Below are 14,561 nucleotides of genomic sequence, written 5' to 3'. Positions count from 1 at the left end.
GTCTGTGCTGAACATGATGCCAAGTTAAACTAATCTTCCCAGCCTGCACATGATCCTTATCCCTCCGTGTCTATGTGCAAGTCTGCAAGCGTCTTAAATGCAACTATCAAATATGCCTGCACCACCATCCCTGGAATTGCACTCACCACTCTTATGCTTTTAAGTTTAGCACTAGTAAATGTCTCGGTAGTATTTCCTCTTATTTCCTGGGTTGCGTTACAGGCTGACGTAATGAGAGCATTAAATAATTTATTGGATTATTCATTAGAAAATAGAACAGTAAGTACCGCAAGGCTCAGGCCCTTCAGCCCACTGTGTTTACGCTGAACATGATGCCAAATTAAACTAATCCCATCTTCTTGCACATGGTCTATATTCCTCCACTTCCTACCTGTTCATGCACCTGTCTAAATGCCTCTTAAACATTGTGATTGTATTTGCATCCACTGTCTCCCCTGCCAGCACATTCCAAAATTAAGTCATTGATACCACTTCAAGATTGGAAAACAAAATAAGGTGCTGGTTTACAAGTCTGTAATATGATTCTACGGCAGGACACAATGCACATAATAACCTGAAGATATATCGCAAAATAATTTGTTAATAACGTTATTAATCTGACTATTATTTGATGCTCTGTTTCAGTTTGGTTCTATTCACTGTCTGGTTCCTTTGGAGAAATTTGTGTCCAGAGAAAATAAAATCACTGTCAGCAAGAATGGTCACAGATTACACCTTTTTGTGTAGCACATCAACATGATGCCAATAATCTTCTTAGTGAGTCAATAGACAATAGGTGCAGGAGTAGGCCATTCGGCCCTTCGAGCCAGCACCGCCATTCAATGTGATCATGGCTGATCATCCCCAATCAGTTCCCCATTCCTTCCTTCTTCCCATGTCCCCTGACTCCGCTACCTGTAAGAGCCCTATCTAGCTCTCTCTACAAAGTATCCAGAAAACCGGCCTCTACCGCCCTCTGAGGCAGAGAATTCCACAGCCTCACAACGCTCTGTGTGAAAAAGTGTTTCCTTGTCTCCGTTCTAAATGGCTTATCCCTTATTCTTAAACTGTGGCCCCTGGTTCTGGACTCCACCAACATTGGGAACAAGTTTCCTGCCTCTAGTGTGTCTAAACCCTTAATAATCTGAATTGTTTCAATAAGATACCCTCTCATCCTTCTAAATTCCAGAGTATAGAAGCCCAGCTGCTCCATTCTCTCAGCATATGACAGTCCCGCCATCCCAGGAATTAACCTTGTAAACCTACGCTGCACTCCCTCAATAGCAAGAATATCCTTCCTCAAATTAGGGGACCAAAACTGCACATAATACTCCAGGTGTGGTCTCACTAGGGCCCTATACAACTGCAGAAGGACCTCCTTGCTCCTATACTCACCTCCTCTCGTTATGAAAGCCAACATGCCTTTCGATTTCTTCACTGCCTGATCACTCAAGCTGCTTCAATTTGTGTGATTGGTAATATCAATCGGCCACGGTTGGGGTGGCCATGGTGGCGCAGTGGTAGAGTTGCTGCCTTACAGTACTTGCAATGCCGGAGACGTGGGTTCGATCCCGACTATGGGTGTTGTCTGTATGGAGTTTGTATGTTTCCCCCGTGACCGCGTGGGTTTTCTCTGAGATCTTCAGTTTCCTCCCACACTCCAAAGACGTGCAGGTATGTTGATTAATTGGCTTGGTGTATGTGCAAAATTGTCCCTAGTGTGTGTAGAATAGTGTTACTGTGCGGGGATCTCTGGGTTGGAGCAGACTAGGTGGGCTGAAGGGCCTGTTTCCGCGCTGTATCTCTAAAACAAAAAATAAAAAACTAATCAAGACACAAATCTAGTTTGGCAGAAGTCATGCAAGTTGAGGCATGGAAACATGATTTCATCCATTTATTCAGCATGTGCAGCCCCATCAGCCAACTGCAGTGGCAGTTATAAGTAACACTCTTTTAAAAAGTAATTATAGATTGCCATTCACATTGTGTTAGAATGGAACTGCTACTTTTACTTTAGCTCATTTGAAGTGTCCTTGGTAAACATTTGGCAATGTGAAAATGAGAAGCATTAGAAAATATTGATTTGAATTACATAACTGTCAGGTAGCAAATACAAAACCATTTTCATGTGAATATGTGGGCTATAGATATGCCCACTGGGGAAAATATATTGAAAATCATAATAATTGCTCAGTACCAGTTTGTAACATCCAGCTTTTCATTCTCGCCAGCAACAGTTCTGGTCTAGTTTCATTATTCTGTGTACTGTTGAGCTGATTATTATGCTGCAGTTTCCAACGGAAAATCACATCCAAGATTGTACTGTGGAAAGTGTGTATTAAAGGGCAATAGTGTTTTCGAAGACAAGGAAATAAACTGTTACGAGTACACTTTATTTTATTGGATGGCATCTTTAGAAGCATGATCTTTCGTTTCCCAGCACATAAGTCATCCTACTAACCAGAAAGAAGATGACAGAAGCCACTGCGAGGAATCTGCTGATATAAGAATCAGAACACTTTTTGAGTGTTCAGTCTTTTAAGTAGAGACTGACACATTTATCTGACATTCCTGCTGTTCTTGGATTATCTAATTTTATTTGTCAGGCATGAAAAGAAACGTAATGAGACTTTTGGTATATCAATCTACTGAGGCTGTTTTTAAATTGCTAGCACACATATTTCAAATATAAAAGATTCTACATGTTGCAAAAAGAGCAAACAAGTGATTTACAGCAATTGGAAGATGTTGAACACTCTGTGTTTCATTACAGTGTAAAATGTATTGTGTTCACTCTATTCCCAGCCTTGTAATTTGTCACTCTGTAAAGCAGCTTAAACATTCTCTTGTTTACGCAGGATATATCCTGCTGCACAATAAGCCAGCTGTAATTACTTTATCTTCATGAATTACATAATGTAAATCCTGACCACTAAATGACAGGCAATAAAGATTCTCATGTCTCATGAGCATTTCCTGTAGTTATATAACATATTGGTGCAGGGTAGGTAACTCAGTCTTTCAAGCTGACTTTACGACTCAATAAGACAGTGGCACATTTTCTATGCCTAAACCTTGCTACACTTTTTCGTCAAATGTCTTCACTCTCTTAATATAGCTAGTTCTGTTGAAATACATGCTTCCATACAGTGAATAGGATATAATGAAAATGATGTATTGTGAAATACTACGTATTATCCGGGCCGAATTGGTTATTACGCAATTTTGATCGGGAACTGTAGAACTTCTTACTTCTAAAATTGACAAGCAGAAAAAGTCTGAATTCGGGGATGAATAAGCATTGGGGCTTAAAGAAAACTGTTTCCATGAGTCTCCCCACAGTAATCAGACATCATTGTCTCTTAAGAAAACATTCTGTCAATTTCACCACAGGTGGCCATTAAAATTGACAGGCAATGGCTTCCGATGACACTGTGCAATGATTTTCTGTTAAATAATGTAACGTACAGCCTTTAGCATTTCTAACATGCCGTAACGAGAATAAACTCATTGGTATTGAAAAGACCTTAAAATTTGAAAATCCTGCAGGGGAAAACAATTTTTTTAATTGCAAGCCTGAAATTCTCTAGCTCTCAACTCCTTTTCCCAATTGACATACTTATTAGATAATATAATGTTCTATAACATGAGATTTCATAGGAAAATGACAATGGCATTGTAGCACAACTACCTGTACTCAAAGGTCTAGTGATCTTTGCTTTCACAACTCTATGGAGGAGATGTTGCCAAAGACTCTTGGAAGTCGTTCTTGGAGTGAAGTCGTCTTACTGGTTGATCAGTTATTCTGACTTTTATTGGATCTTGTTTGGATTATATCTTTCTGTGATCCTCTGCCCAAAATCCACCATTTGTTCATTTGCCAATTGCTATATATCATTCACTTAATGATTTTATGCTTTTACAAAAGGCAAAGTCTGGCTCATCATCTGCCAATCAAATCTACAAACTCAATATCACTGCAAGGAAATATTTTTCAATCATGAATCCGTCACTCAATTTATAGAGTTAATTCAATGTTGAAAACCTACTCTCTAATATGAATGACTATATTTATTGAAAGTTCTATTACCTGTGTTTATTGAGAGACCCATATTAATTTGAGCTACATTTTACTTTTATTTAAAGGCTGGATTTCCCTAAAGAAGGGAAGAGCTAATCACTGCACCTCTTTCTTACAATACATTACTAAAGGAATAGCTGATGCCTAACTTTTGCATGTATTCTGTCCCTGTGTGTATCATCTTAAATATGGGAATGTAGATGTGGTCTGTGATTCCAGAGGTAAATTCCAGAAATTAATATATCAGAATACGTCAGAAATACTGCCCAGCAGTTAAAAGAAAGAGAGGGAAAGATCGCTCTATACCTTCCTGAGGACAGATGGTCAAAAAAGAGCTTGGGGGAATGTGAATGAAGTACCACTGCTTTTCAGGGCAAGAACTGTTACAGAGCCGCTGTCTGAAAAAAGCTCTGAGAATAGCTAAGGACAAACTGCACCCCCTCCACATACACCTGGATCTCCTGCCATCAGGCAAGAGATACCGTAGCATCAAAGCCCGGACTACCAGACTGCTAAACAGCTTCCAGCCACAGGCTGTGAGGCTGCTAAACAGTCACTCTGTACTCACAATCACCTGATTCTGCAGCTTTGCACTGACATTTTAATAACTCAGGCACTGGCCACTCAAATCAGCTGCCCTGGACATTTTAATGATTGTTTTTACTGTATTTTAATGTTGCTGTTTTACCTGCTTTTAACTGTTTATACTGTTTCATCAGGGACTGGATTGTTTTTACTGTTATTATGTGTGAAATGTTTTAAGTTTCATGTGCGATGCTCCGGTATTCCCTGGGAAACGTCTTCTCATTTAGCACTGTACAACTGTTGCTTTGCAAGATGACAATAAATGTTGATTGATTGATTGATAAACATTCTGGTGCAACTCTGCTGTTTTTTGAATGTAAACTATAAATTATGTAGAAAGATAAGGAACTAATAATAAAATTTGATTTGTGTTGGTTTTCCTTCCCTTCCAGATAATACATATGTGTCAAATTCAGAGAATGATGATGATGTGCTAGTCACAAGGGATCCCATTCCAGTAATTTTCCAAAGAATAGCAACAGGTAAGAGCCTGGAAGTTAGGCAAGGTTTTGTCATTGCCAAATGTTACCAACATTTACATTTAAGAAGAAGGCTGCAAAATGGGATTGATGCAGATGAGTACCGAATGGTTAGGGTGGACTTGTTGGGCCGAATGGCCTGTTTCCATGCTGGCTCTCCTACCCTAGCTGTTCAATTTGAAAAAAAGGATGGACAAAATAGTCTAATTTGATAAGAAATTGGACAAATGCATGACCAATGAAGGAAAGTAAAGTTTTCCCCATAAAAAAATGTTTTAACAAGATGTTTTGCAGTGAGTCAAAGAATGTCTATATCATTGGCCATTGGTTATGGCCTGTGGCATAGGGAGGAAGTTGGGAAATGATTTGTATGCCGCGATTCAGGGATGAATAGCAAGAATTTAAATTTAAGAATGTTTAATTACCATATATACTGACAATGGAACACTTCAATTCTTACTGACAGCAACATATAATAGGTCCATAAATGTAATAACACACAGATAATATATAATCAAAAATACTATAAATTAATAACCATTACATTAAGTAACCATAATAGTGCAAAAGCTGGACTATGGTGCAATGAGAAACAAAGTCCATAATTATAGAGGTTGGTGTTGCATAATGTTTAAAAGCATGATGGTTACCGGGAAGAATCTGTTCTTGAACCTGGTGGTCAGGGTTTTCAGGATTCAGTACCTTCTTCACAATGGTAGTAGCGAGATGAGTGTGTGGCCAGAGTGGTCATTAGCTGCTTTTTTGAGGTACCATCTCCTACAAATTCCTTTGATATTCCTAGGGTCTCTACAAAATTCCTGAGGGACCTCCTAACCAAACTGTCTCAATTCCAAGGTACCCTAGGGTCTCCTGGTTGGATGTGATCACAAACAGTCAGTAATGAGTTTATGTAGTGGATCTGGGATTAGATACCATTCTAGATTAAGAATTAAAGTATTGACTTTAACTTTCAAATGTTATTGAATTTCAGTTTATTTTTAAATTATTTTATTTTTTCATCCTGGAAAGTTGGCATTGCACCAAATAGGAGGTAACAATTGAGTAATGTTGTTGTCGATAATAAAGCTTTAATATAAAACATGGATGCTCCTTCCAAAAGTGACAGCACAAATGAGGAAAACTATATTCAGCTGCACTCCCCTTGGCCATGCAAGGCATAGCCCAGAGCACGTGTGCAGCTATCAGAGGGAGAATCAGGCAAAACAACATCTGGCAGAGCAGCTGAAGGCTCCGACTGGCTGCTACAAACATAAGGGCTCGTAGTGACAATAAAACAATGGAAACAGAAACTTCAGGTCTATTGTTGTTTTAATATCAAACCAGCTGCTTAATTAGTTTTTGCTATCGCCAGTGGCAAAGCTTAGAGTTGGCACCGACTTATAAAATATTTTGGGCTGTTTTGCAAGAGGTCACAAGCAAATGTTCCTCAACCTCACCATCCTTTGCCATCCCTACCTCCCTCCCCAACCAGTGGTCCGCACAACTCTGTACTTGTTTGTTTGTGGCCCTTTAGTAACAAAACCTGGAAAGGCTAGAGATTCAAAGTCGCTGCAGGGTATTTGCCATGTGCCATCAGGAAAAAAAAAAACATTGTCAAAAATAAGAAAACTCATCACTGCTAATCAATAAAGTTTCATCATTTGTATTTTCCAATTTAAAAAAAATCTAAATGTTGAAGCCCATCTAATCAGGATAGATTAATGAATCACTCAGAGTGATTGAGTGTGATCTTTTTATAAATGTGCCATTATTGGCAAAATCAAACTGTTTCATATGTTAAAGCATCTGAAATGAATTGCATAACATAGAAAATCTTAAGTTAAAAGTATATATGTAAAAAGTATGTTAAAAGCACTTAACGGATGTTAGAATGAAATATTTTTCCAAAGTTAAAGTAGTAACATCCATCATAAATGGGTAGTGGGGCACCACAGCGATAGAGTTACTTACTGCCTTGCAGCGCCAGAGACCTGGGTTCGATTCGGACTGCTGGTGCTGTTTGTATGGTGTTTGTATGTTCTCCCTGTGACCGCGTGTGGTTTCTCCGGTTGCTCCGGTTTCCTCCCACACTCCAATGATGTATAGGTTTTAGGTTAATTGGCTTTGGCAGAAAATGTGTAAATTGTCCCCAATGTGTAGGACAGTGCTAAGCATACGGGGTGATCACTGGTCAGTGCAGACTCAGTGGGCCGACGGGCCTGTTTCCGTGCTGGAACTCTGTCGTGTAAAATATGTAATTAATGTACTATTAATTTCCAATCATGTTGTCGATACTCAAGAATATAGGATTTATGAGGCATAAATGAATAAGGCTGCCTTCCACCTGTATTTTAGTCACAATTAAAAATGCTGATGAATTCATCTGGTGAGCATCCCCAGTGCTGAACCATTGTGAGAACATTTTATCCCCGTTCTTCAGTAAATTGTAAATTTTACCACCCTGAAAAATCAGCTTTATAGTCTATCGATATACATCTATCCAACCGCTATGTTAAAGGCAGGCACAAAATGTTGGAGTAACTCAGCGGGACAGGCAGCATCTCTGGAGAGAAGGAATGGATGACGTTTCGGGTCAAGACCCTTCTTCAGACAACCGATATGTTATTTCCTTTGAAAGTCTGTGGGTGGGAAGATTGGGCTGGATGTAGACAAGTTAGGTTAGCAATTGCTAAATTCACGTACAGATCTACACAGATCTCGTGAAGTTTGGAAGATGATGCCTACCACACACCAGATATCTTTCAATTGGTTAGAATAACTCTCTAATTTCAGTGATATTTAAATTATTTACTGGAGTGAAGACATTGAAGAGAGTAATAAACTGAATAGAAAATGTATGTTTTCATTCATGAAGCAGCTGCAATGGGCTAACTTTCCTTTATCAGTTTTCAATTTCTTCAGTTAAGACAGTACGGCAAGCTGTAAAAAATGTGTTTCTATTATGCCTACGGTACAATAATACACATGACATAAGGTTTGTCTTGGAGCACTTGGTACTTGTTATCTCAGACTGAGAATATTGCAACCAAACTAGAGAGCAATATTCCCGAGGGAACTTCTTCAAGTTGAGGAAGGATTTCAAGATTGGACTCTCTATCAGCTGTGTTTGATGATATAGAATTTTAAACCTCTCCAACATGGACAGTACAATGGAATATTAATGGAAAGATGAATGGATATTTTCAACAATTTATTATCTATCATCTCATCACTTTTCAATGTAAAGGCCACTAATTCAATATTAGAACAGTTACATAGTATATCTTCAACAAACACATTCCAAGCAGGCCCAAGCAGGCAGTAATAACTTGATGTTAGACAGATGCTGCAGGGTAGAAATGCTACTGATATGTTTTACTTCCAATATAAATTTGACACTGTAACTCCCCTTTATTTTTCAGAATTGAGGTTCAGTAATGATGCCACGAGTTGCCTGTCTATCAGAGCCAAACTGCACAATGAGAGGTGCCAGGTAAAAGCAGTTTGATTCCATTTATCCACTCACTTTTATCACCTTTTGCAACATTTAAATAAATAGTCTAAATATTTATCTTGCACACCATGCCGTTCTCTGTAAATAATAATAAGAGATATAAGAAATAATAAGAGGGCGGCACGGTTGTGCAGCTGTAGAGTTGCTGCCTTATGTCGCTAAAGACCCAGGTTCGATCTTGACCACGGATGCTTGTATGTACGGAGTTTGTACGTTTTCCCCGTGACTTGTGCGCATTTTCTCCAGAAGCTCCGATTTCCTCCCACATTTCAAAGACGTTAGGTTTGTAGACTAATTGACTTGGTAAAATTGTGAATTGTCCCTCGTGTGGTAAGGATCGTGTTAATGTGGGGCGGATCACTGGGCTGCGCGGACTCGGTGGGACAAAGGGCCTGTTTCTGTGCTGTATCGCAAAACTAAACAAGCTATTACATGGTGTAGCTTGAAACTGAACCAGTTTGCTTCATCTGCTAACTAACAATTAGGAGAACCCTGATTCATAATTTATTGAAACAGCAGCTGCCCATTCTACTCCTCCGCATTATTTGTTAATATTAAAGCATGAATTGAATCTGTTTAGACAGACCAAAAGAAAGGTTTGATATGGAGTGCATCTTTTTGACTGATTGCCTGACAACAATATCCATGTGGAAACTAATTGTCCAGAATAGAATAAACCGTTGATTTATTCAGCAGTGCGTTTTCATTCCAATTACAATTTTTTTTAAATTATTTTATTTAATGTGGAAGTTACCGTGCTTAGAAATGAAATCGTGTTGTGCCATATTTTTGTACAACCTGAGATACAATGACAACTGAAAATAAAAATTAATTGGCAATTGGAGTTTACTGCAAATATTATAATTTTCATTCCTGATGCTGCCAGCTGTGCAAACTAATGTCCGAAATGGTTCACTTTCTGTTTGTCGGTCATTTCAATAATTTTCATAGGTGTATGTGTGACCGGTGACACTTGGAAGTCATCCATAATAGTAAGATTAAACGAGAACTTACCAGTTTGAATGTGTTCAAAAGGGAACTGCAGATGCTGGAATATCGAAGGTACACAAAATTGCTGGGGAAACTCAGCGGGTGCAGCAGCATCTATGGAGCGAAGGAAATAGGCGACGTTTCGGGCCGAAACCCTTCTTCAGACTCATTCTGACTTCTTCAGTCTGAAGAAGGGTTTCGGCCCGAAACGTCGCCTATTTCCTTCGCTCCATAGATGCTGCTGCACCCGCTGAGTTTCCCCAGCAATTTTGTGTACCTTACCAGTTTGAAGTTTGATCTGTATTTTATGAGGAGTTACGATGAGGGATTACGTGAAGAACCCGCTCAGCACGCATGCGCGGCATACTTCAAAGCAGCGGTGTGGAATCACAGATAGACACAGTTATTGAAGTAAACATAGTAAAGAAAAGGAGACATCAGTTTAACATTTTGACCCATATTAATGAGGGTGGGAGCGGAGGGCACGTAATCCCTCATCATAACTCCTCATAAAATACAGATCAAACTTCAAACTGATAAGTTCTCGTTTAATCTTACTATTTTACTTCGGAGTCACGTGAGTGACTACGTGAAGACTTCAAAGCTCTGTGATTTCAAACCGTGTAACAGTTATTACTTCACGCACTGCCGAAGTCCTTGAGGGAGGAAGTGTGTTATCGTAATCAACCAATGAATCTGTTTGTAGAAAAACACAATGGTATTTTTTAACAATAACAACAAAGAAATTAAATTGCTCCCCGGGGTTAAATTAAATATTTGCAGTCTGTAAAATCTTTCCTGCAAATAAAACAGGTTTTGCCAACGGCTTATTATAACATTTCTGAACGATCTTTCCTCCGACCATCCTGCTGTAGCCAGGATGTGGTCTATAGGCACGTCCATTCTTTTAGCCGTCGACGTGGATGCTGCCCTGGTGGAATAAAATGTGTACATGTTAGTGTTTATCCCAGCAGCTTTTAGCACCTGCTTGAGCCATTTCGAAATGGTTTGGCTCGTTACCCGACCATAAGGTTTTTTATGACTGACCCACAAGGCTTTTCATCTCCCTCGAATATTTTGGTTGTGTCTATGTAGGATAGTAGGTGGGTCATGGCACATAACCGTTGTTCTGGTGGGTAAGCCCGGAATACCACGACTGGATTAGGTGTTCCTGGTCTGCTCTGTTTGATCAGTCACTGAATATTGACAGAGATCTGGTCTGGAGCTGTGAGCATGCTGTCCAGTCGCAATAGGTGTAGTGACTGGACCCTCTGTGCAGATACAAGTGCCATCAACATGAGTGTTTTGAGCATAGATTTTTCCAGGTTGAGGGATCTGGCTGGTGGCTATCCCCTGAGGTATGTCAGGACCACACTGACATCCCATGTATGGGTGTACCTTGGTCTAGGGGGTTAGAGTTGTAAATACCCTTCATTAGTTTGACCACCAGCGGGTGGGACCCCATGGCCTGTTGTCCTAGAGCTGGTTTTAAATAGACAGGCAGAACACTTCTAGCTGTGTTGATGGCTCTGTAGCTGAGTCCTTCATCGTGGTGAAGGTTCGCCAGGAATTCCAGTACGTTGGTAACTGTAGCGGTTGAGTAGGTGGTCCCTGTATCCAAGCAGTACTTCTCCCATTTTTTGATGCTGGACAAGTGCTGTTTTAGTGGATGTTTGGAGGGATGCTGACATGGTGTCGACGGTTTGTTCTGATAATCCCAGCCCCAGAAGTGGTTTGTGCAGAATCTGCAACCCAGTAGTTTGATTTGTTCATGGCACGGGTGGCTTGTGCCCGACACTGGGTGTTAATAACTCTGGGTCACTGGGGAATACCATCGGAGTTTCAACAACCATGTCATGGAGTATTGGGAACCATGGCTGCGTAGGCCAGTCGGGTACTATCAAAATACCTGAAGCAGAGTCCATTTGTATTGTACGTAGTCCCCAACTGATGAGGCGGAAGGGAGGAAATGCATAGAAGAAGAATTTCCCCAATCCAGCGCGAACGCATCTACCGCTGCTGCCTCAGGGTCTGGTTCCCAAGCAACATACATAGGTACCTGGTGATTTAGCCTTGATGCAAATAAATCGATATCTGGCGTGCCATATTGTTTGATAACTTTTGCAAATTTTTGGGGGTTTAACATCCATTCGATGTTGTCATTACATTTATGTGACCTGGTGTCTGCCACTGTATTTAGCTTACCTGGCAGGTAAGTTGCTGATAGCCAAATATGTCTTTCGACACATCATTGCCAAATTGTGTTGACCAACTTGTCGCATGATACCGATTTTATGCCGTCCATATGGTTAATGTAGGCCACCACCGTAGTAGTATCTATTTGTAACCGTACATGCAAGTGATGCATATTTGTGCATATGCTTTTAAACCATAAAAGTCACCCAACATCTCTAGATAATTAATGCCCAGTGTAAGTGGTAACGATGACTCTGGGTTAGTCCATCTACTAATTGTGCTGTATATAGAGTTAGTTGCTCCCCAGCCTTGAGCACTGGCATCTGTTTGGATAACTAACGTAGGGTTAGTGATGATAATAGGGCTGAAAACTATGCCAAATGTTTTTTGCCCACCACTGTAGTTCTGATATTGCTTCAGTGGGTAACTTTATGACACGATCATAAAGACCTGTGTGTCGTTTTGGTGCCTGTACCTTTGCTCTTTGTATGTTTTGACAGTGCAAAGGTCCGAATCATTAAATTGTTGCATGATTGTGCCAATTCAACTATTTTGTCTCTTGGCAATGTTACAGTCACGTAGACTGAATTAATTGTGAAGCCCAAGAAGTCCATGATAGTGAATGGCTTCAACTTAGATTTATCTGGATGTAAGACAATCCCAGGGTTTCGAATAACTGTTTGGTAGCTGATACAGCTAACATAGTCAATTCCATGGTCTTGCCTATTATTTAAGATATCATCAAGATATGCCATGACAATATGTTTTTGTCTTCTGAATATTGTCAGAGCTGGTGTTGGTATCTTGGTGAATAATCTATGGCTGATGTGAACCCATTGGGTAACGCTTTAAACTGCCATAGCTGCCCCATCCAGGTAAATTTCAGGTATCTGCGATGATCCTTGTGAATGGTACTAAATAGTAAACATCTTTAAGATCAATGTTTGCCATGAAGTATCCTTTGGAAATTAGTTGTTTGGCAGTAACAACCGTTTCCATTTTGAAATGTATATACTTAACAAACATATTTAGTGAAGTTAAGTCAATGATGATGCGACATACACCATCTTTTTTGGGTTTAGTGAATATATTTGATACGAATTCCAAGGGTTCATGTTTTCCCATGATACCCTTTGTAATTAGTCTCACCAGTTCAGCTTGTCCCTCTCGTTTCTCTAACGGAGAGGGGAAATACCCTCTGGGGTGAATGTTGAACTGGTGGCAATTTTTCTAGTATGAATTGTATTTTATATCCACTAATGCCATTGAGTGTATATTGATCACTCGTGATAGACTCCCGTGCTTCTTAAAACAGGTGTAATCTCCCCCCTGTTAGTATTAAGCCCCTATTTTCTATATGCTGGTAGGAACCAGACCCACCTACCTCCATGGTTATGGGTATTGTTCTGTTTCCTGCCGGTCCAACGAGTCTTGCACGTCGTTTGACGTGGCGGTGATGTTGGGGGGTGGCGCATTTTCCATGGGGTTCGCTATGGGCCCTGGTCTAAAGAAGACTTCCGGGGATAGAATGCGGACCCCGAGCTTTACACCAGTCCCATATGGTAGACGTCGACTGATGGACGCGATGGGGTGCTGCTGCTTAGGAATTATTGTTTTTGGTTTGCTCGTCCCGGGCCTGACCGAAAGTTTTTTAAAGCCTCTTCCATATCCTTCATATGCTTTGTGAGGTTTTTGCCAAAGAGCAGTGGGTCTGGCTCAGTGGCTGGGGTATGCACAACCCCGCAAATTTAGGATTTTATGGCAGGTTTTATGATTTGTTTACGAAGATTGTGGTCATCTCCGTATTTGTCCACGGAACGAGCAAACGATGTGATGGCTGACATCAGGAGCCTGAGGATCCGCTGCAGTTTTCTAAAGCCTTATTGACCACCTCTCCTGTAGGGGCCTGTTGGACAGGTGGTTAATGCTGGCCATCTGGTTTGGCCTTTAACGGCCTCCTGCACGTGGGGTTGCCACGTAGCGGTCCACCACACCTAGCAGCTCTTCCTGTTCCTGCACCCCTTGCATACTCCCGAGATCTTCAGCCATCGCCCCCTCTTCTTGACCAGCCCAGTCCTGGTCACCAAAGCTACCCTCGGGTAAGGAGGAAGCAATGGACAGTGCAGAAGGCACTGTAGAGGGAGTGCCTGAACTCCCCCTACGAGAGCGCCCCTCACGAAGTGCGTCTCGCTGGAGCTCCTGCTCCAGGAGCCGCTCCAAGCGGCTCAAGAGGCTGTCTCTCCCCCGGGCGGGTGGAGAGACGTCCCCGTCCGACAAGTCGGAAGCCACCGGCCGGACGCCTCTTCCGTGGCTTTACTTCCAGCCCGCTGCTCAGGCACTAGCGGGCTGGGCTCGGACGCGGTGTCGGGGAATAGCGGAGCGCCCGGTAAGCGGTCCTACCGCCTTGTTGCTGCCCCCCCCAGATGGAACGCTCCTCCGTGGAGTCAAGCGGGGAACAGGTCTTTTCAGGCAGCTGTCTTTCCCCCCGTGCGGGTGGAGAGACGTCCCCGTCCGACAAGTCGAAGCCACCGGTCGGACACCTCTTCCGTGGCTTTACTACCAGTGCGGTGTCGGGGAATAGCAGAGCGCCGGGTAAGTGGTCCTACTTACCTGGGGGCAACCTTTTCACTCAGATGGTGGTGAGTTTATAGAATGAGCTGCCAGAGGAAGCAGATTATAGAATGAGCTGCTAGTTGAAGCAGATACAACAACATCC

General features: G+C 41.4%; 1 protein-coding gene across 1 annotated transcript in view; it reads left to right on the top strand.

Moving 5' to 3' along the window:
* parp8 (poly(ADP-ribose) polymerase family member 8) overlaps positions 1-14,561 on the top strand; it is a 398,103-nt gene that overhangs the window by 190,705 nt on the left and 192,837 nt on the right. The window contains exons 4-5 of the mRNA XM_033030967.1: positions 5,059-5,148; positions 8,568-8,638. Of these exons, the coding sequence (XP_032886858.1) occupies positions 5,059-5,148; positions 8,568-8,638 (161 nt within the window). The remainder of the gene's footprint in view (positions 1-5,058; positions 5,149-8,567; positions 8,639-14,561) is intronic.

This window comes from Amblyraja radiata, chromosome 1 (genome assembly GCF_010909765.2).
Source record: "Amblyraja radiata isolate CabotCenter1 chromosome 1, sAmbRad1.1.pri, whole genome shotgun sequence".
NCBI lineage: Eukaryota > Metazoa > Chordata > Chondrichthyes > Rajiformes > Rajidae > Amblyraja > Amblyraja radiata.
Note: the sequence above shows the minus strand (reverse complement) of the source record. Positions and strands in the feature narration are given on the sequence as shown.